Source organism: Nerophis lumbriciformis, linkage group LG21, assembly GCF_033978685.3.
Source record: "Nerophis lumbriciformis linkage group LG21, RoL_Nlum_v2.1, whole genome shotgun sequence".
Lineage (NCBI taxonomy): Eukaryota > Metazoa > Chordata > Actinopteri > Syngnathiformes > Syngnathidae > Nerophis > Nerophis lumbriciformis.
Genome location: NC_084568.2, coordinates 10,864,001 through 10,870,000, shown reverse-complemented (window position 1 = coordinate 10,870,000; position 6,000 = coordinate 10,864,001). Strand labels below are relative to the sequence as shown.

The window sequence follows — 6,000 nt, the reverse complement described above, 5'->3', positions numbered from 1 at the left end:
ATTTTGTCATTTTACGCATGCTAACTGTTAGCATGTTAACTTGTTTTAGCTATTTTTTGCAGGTGTACATTTCAGATTCAAATATTTTGTCATTTTACGCATGCTAACTGTTAGCATGATTACTCTTTTTAGCTAATTTTGCAGGTGTACACATCAGATTGAAGTATTTTATTTTGCGCATGTTAAAAGTTAGCATAATAACTTTTTTTTTGCTAATTTGGGGGCCGTTACTTTCAACATGTGTCAAAACTCGTCAATTTTAGGTAAAATGCTAATGTTAGCATAATTACTTAGGAAAAGTTAGCATATTTCTAAGGTGGCGCCCAGTATCAAAAGCCATGTTTGTTAGTTTTAAAAGAATAAAATGAGCAAATATTTTAGCATAAAACGTTGGCATGCTAACATAGGATCATTTAAATGAAGTGGCGGACCACATTAAATGACGAGTCGGTTCATCGTTAATTAATCACAAAAAATTATATAATTGTGTGACTATAATAATAATAATAATTTTATTCCTCAAAATATACCACTTTTCCAGAGTATATCTCTTTAACTATCTAACATTTCCCAGATTTCCCATTTTTAGCTAATTTTGCAGGTGTACGCCTCAGAGTCAAATATTTTGTTATTTCACGCATGCTAACTGTTAGCATGATAACTCTTTTTAGCTATTTTTTGCAGGTGTACATTTCAGACTCAAATATTTTGTCATTTTACGCATGCTAACTGTTAGCATGTTAACTCGTTTTAGCTATTTTTTGCAGGTGTACATTTCAGATTCAAATATTTTGTCATTTTATGCATGCTAACTGTTAGCATGATTACTCTTTTTAGCTAATTTTGCAGGTGTACACATCAGATTGAAGTATTTTATTTTGCGCATGTTAAAAGTTAGCATAATAACTTTTTTTTTGCTAATTTGGGGGCCGTTACTTTCAACATGTGTCAAAACTCGTCGATTTTAGGTAAAATGCTAATGTTAGCATAATTACTTAGGAAAAGTTAGCATATTTCTAAGATGGCGCCCAGTATCAAAAGCCATGTTTGTTAGTTTTAAAAGAATAAAATGAGCAAATATTTTAGCATAAAACGTTGGCATGCTAACATAGGATAATTTAAATGAAGTGGCGGACCACGTTAAATGACGAGTCGGGCCACATTAAATGAAGTGGTGCACCACATTAAATGAAGTGGCGGACCACATTAAATGAAGTGGTGCACCACATTAAATGAAGTGGCGGACCACATTAAATGACGAGTCGGGCCACATTAAATGATGTGGCGGACCACATTAAATGAAGTGGCGGACCACATTAAATGAAGTGGCTAACCACGTTAAATGACTAGTCGGGCCACATTACATGAAGTGGCGGACCATGTTAAATGACGAGTCGGACCATGTTAAATGACGAGTCGGGCCACATTGAATAAAGTGGCGGACCTCATTAAATGAAGTGGCGGACCACATTAAATGACGAGTCGGGCCACATTAAATGAAGTGGCGGACCAGATTAAATGACGAGTCGGGCCACTTTAAATGAGGTGGCGGACCACATTAAATGAAGTGGCGGACCACATTAAATAGAGTGGCGGACAACGTTAAATGACGAGTCGGGCCACTTTAAATGACTTGGCGGACCACTTAAATGAAGTGGCGGACCACATTAAATGATGTGGCGGACCACATTAAATGAAATGGCGCACCACGTTATATTAAGTGGCGGACCACATTAAATGAATTGGTGCACCACATTAAATGAATTGGCGGACCACATTAAATGAAGAGGCAGACCACATTTAATGATTTGGCGGACCACATTTAATGACGTGGCGGACCACATTAAACGAAGTGGCGGACCACATTAAACGAAGTGGCGGACCACATTAAATGAAGTGGCAGACCACATTAAATGACGAGTCAGGTTACATTAAATGAAGTGGCGTACCACGTTAAAGGAAGTGGCGCACCACGTTAAATGACGAGTCAGGCCACTTTAAATGAAGTGGCGGACCACATTAAATGACGAGTCGGGCCACATTAAATGAAGTGGTGCACCACATTAAATGAAGTGGCGGACCACGTTAAACGACGTGGCGGACCACATTAAACGAAGTGGCGGACCACGTTAAACGAAGTGGCGCACCACATTAAATGAAGTGGCGGACCACGTTAAATTACGAGTCAGGCCATATTAAATAAAGTGGCGGACCACATTAAATGACGAGTCGGGTCACTTTAAATGAAGTGGCGGACCACATCAAATGACGAGTCGGGCCACATAAAATGAAGTGGCGGACCACATTAAATGGAGTGGCGGACCACATTAAATGACGAGTCGGGCCACATTAAATGAAGTGGCGGACCACATTAAATGACGAGTCGGGCCACTTTAAATGAAGTGGCGGACCACATCAAATGACGAGTCGGGCCACTTTAAATGAAGTGGCGGACCACTTTAATGGAGTGGCGGACCACATTAAATGACGAGTCGGGCCACTTTAAATGAAGTGGTGCACCACATTTAATGAAGTGGCGGACCACATTAAATGACGAGTCGGGCCACTTTAAATGAAGTGGCGGACCACATTAAATGACGAGTCGGGCCACTTTAAATGAAGTGGCGGACCACATTAAATGAAGTGGCGGACCACATTAAATGACGAGTCGGGCCACTTTAAATGAAGTGGCGGACCACATCAAATGACGAGTCGGGCCACTTTAAATGAAGTGGCGGACCACTTTAATGGAGTGGCGGACCACACTAAATGACGAGTCGGGCCAATTTAAATGAAGTGGTGCACCACATTTAATGAAGTGGCGGACCACATTAAATGACGAGTCGGGCCACTTTAAATGAAGTGGCGGACCACATTAAATGACGAGTCGGGCCACTTTAAATGAAGTGGCGGACCACATTAAATGAAGTGGCGGACCAAATTAAATGACGAGTCGGGCCACTTTAAATGAAGTGGCGGACCACATCAAATGACGACTCGGGCCACTTTAAATGAAGTGGAGGACCACTTTAATGGAGTGGCGGACCACATTAAATGACGAGTCGGGCCACATAGAAAGAAGAGGCGGGCCTTGAGTTTGAGACCTGTGCCCCCCTCCCACAAACAACTGTCATTGGTTAGAATGCTGACTTGTCACACCCTCTAAAAACTAAATTTAAATGAAGTCAACATTGATCTTTGCTGAAAATAAATGTTTTAAAAATGTATTCTTGATCATGTTGAGTGAATAAATAAGAATTGTGGTTGGGATGTCAACACACTTGACTGGAGAGAAACAACATGATCAAACACACACCTCCCTAATCTGATATTTGGCATCGCTTTATTTTTAGGATGTGTAGCGAAGCCTCTTTTTTTTCCTGACAAGTTGTGCTTCCCTCCCAGGAGAAGAGCACTTACCTGGGCCTGGTCAGCATCCCCATCTCCAGCATCACCGGCCGGCAGTTTGTGGAGCAGTGGTACCCCGTCATCCAGCCCAGCGTCCTCACCAAGGGGGCGGGCGTGGGCGGCGGCAAGATCATCAACGCGTCCCTCCGCCTCAAATCCCGCTTCCAGACCATGAACATCCTGCCCATGGAGCTGTACAAGGAGTTCGCCGAGTACGTCACCAACAACTACCGCACGCTGTGCGCCGTGCTGGAGCCCGTGCTGAGCGTGAAGAGCAAAGAGGAGGTGGCCTGTGCGCTGGTCCACATACTGCAGAGCACCGGGAAAGCCAAAGTACTCCCTTCCTCTCCGCCAATTGCCAATGTTGTTTTTGTACTTGAACCGTGTCCCGCTCTTCCAGGACTTCCTGTCGGACATGGCCATGTGCGAGGTGGACAGGTTCATCGAGCGGGAGCACCTCATCTTCAGAGAGAACACGCTGGCCACCAAAGCCATAGAAGAGTACCTCAAACTGATCGGACACAAGTACCTCAAGGACGCTATCGGTACAAGTACAAGTACTTCTTCCAAAGTCTACCTCTTACCTCACTTTTCAGCAAAATGTTCTAGTCCACCACAAACGCCAATATCGTATGTTCCAATCTATAATAAGCCGCACCCACTAAAATTTAGACGAAAATAATATATTTCCGGGTATTGACCGCAGATATATACGTTGTGAAATGAGTTATTTACACAGAAATATTGAGTAAATGTTTAATTACATACCTTAATTGTTTCCAAATGTCTGTAACTCGGCAGTAAAACGGCTGATCAAACAAAACAGAAGTCATCATCATGGACACATGATGACCACCTACTCAGTGGCCTAGTGGTTAGAGTGTCCGCCCTGAGATCGGTAGGTTGTGAGTTCAAATCCCGGCCGAGTCATACCAAAGACTATAAAAATGGGACCCATTACCTCCCTGCTTGGCACTCAGCATCAAGGGTTGGAATTGGGGGTTAAATCACCAAAAATGATTCCCGGGCGCGGCCACCGCTGCTGCCCACTGCTCCCCTGACCTCCCAGGGGGTGATCAAGGGTGATGGGTCAAATGCAGAGAATAATCTCGCCACACCTAGTGTGTGTGTGTGACAATCATTGGTACTTTAACTTTAACTTTAACATTAGCTGCGGAAGCTAGCTCTCCAATCAGCTAAACAGACTCAATAACTCCACGGTGACGTTTTGGTGAATTTACAAAACTGAAACAATACAAAAAGAATGCCGTTGTATGTTAATAATACTAACAGACACTCAAAAATGTGTTAGCATATTAGCTAATGCTAATGCTGTTACTATGGCACGTAGAAATATGCATGAAAGCACTCCTACAGACATCACACACAGGATGGTTTAGTAAGTATGAATAGTTGTAGTTATATTGTAGAACCTACAAACGTTGCTAGGAGCGATGAATGAAGAATCCGTTCGAGCGGAAACGCTATGGACGGTTTTACTTCCGGTTCAAGGCCATAAAACACCTGCCGTAAGCAAACGATGGCGCCATAGCACAAACAATAACACCATTTCAGTCCTCTGCTTGTGTTTAATGAAAACTATTGAACACAAAAGATTATGGCGAAGAAAAATTCATAAATTGGCCGCACCGTTTTATAAGCCTCAGGGTTCAAAGCGTAGGGAAAGAAGTAGTAGCTCATAGTCTGGAATTTATGGTTCTTACCACGCACCAGCTGCTTGATTGTGATGTACATTTTTCCAAACTTGGAGGCGTTGAAATTTCCACCTAAAATCACTAATGCTAATCAGTAGCATGTATATGTCATATCCCATGTAGATTAGCAACGAGCTAGCTTTTAATGCATTTCCTTGATGTTGGAATGTCACAGTGAAGTCGTTTAGTGAATATGTACTGTTTACTGTACAGGTTGATGACAATGAGTCAATCAATCAATCAATCAAAGTTTATTTATATAGCCCTAAATCGCAAGTGTCTCAAAGGGCTGCACAAGCCACAACGACATCCTCACGCAGCCATTATTGTCTGATTATTTGTGGCTGGCATGGCAAGCGGCGAGATGATTGTGTCTGGCATGTGGCGGCAGCGTCAGCGTCTGGGGCTGAGTGCTGCTGAGAGTGGGTGAGCTGCGGTTCACTGAGGGGGAAAATGGATGTATTGTTGTATTGGGGAAACACGGCTCTTTTGACTTGTATTTTCTCCTGTATTCTCCCATTCGTGCCTGAGGGTCGAAATTGAATTAGGCAATTATCCCGCCTCAGCACACGCGGCAGATGTTTTATGTTGGCGCGAACAACAACATCTTCCCGTAAGAAAGTCAGGAATGATCTTTGTTTCTTTTTTGCTCCGCCTACTTTCTGTCAACACTTTTATAAACAGACGCATATTCCGCCACTCGTTTACATGGAACTACTATTGTAGCACATGTAATGTGATGTGTACTAATTTGTGCGTCTGTAACTCAGTCTGTGCGTCTTCAATCCGATTGGCGTGTCGGTGTACTTTTTTGTGTGTCTGTATCTCAATCTGTGTGTGTGTAATCCCATTCACATATTTGTGTACTAATTTGTGT

General features: G+C 42.9%; 1 protein-coding gene across 10 annotated transcripts in view; it reads left to right on the top strand.

Moving 5' to 3' along the window:
* syngap1b (synaptic Ras GTPase activating protein 1b) overlaps nt 1-6,000 on the top strand; it is a 376,646-nt gene that overhangs the window by 288,658 nt on the left and 81,988 nt on the right. For all 10 annotated transcript variants that reach the window (XM_061983086.2, XM_061983083.2, XM_061983084.2 and 7 more), the window contains 2 exons: nt 3,406-3,741; nt 3,809-3,953. In XM_061983086.2, the coding sequence (XP_061839070.1) occupies nt 3,406-3,741; nt 3,809-3,953 (481 nt within the window). The remainder of the gene's footprint in view (nt 1-3,405; nt 3,742-3,808; nt 3,954-6,000) is intronic.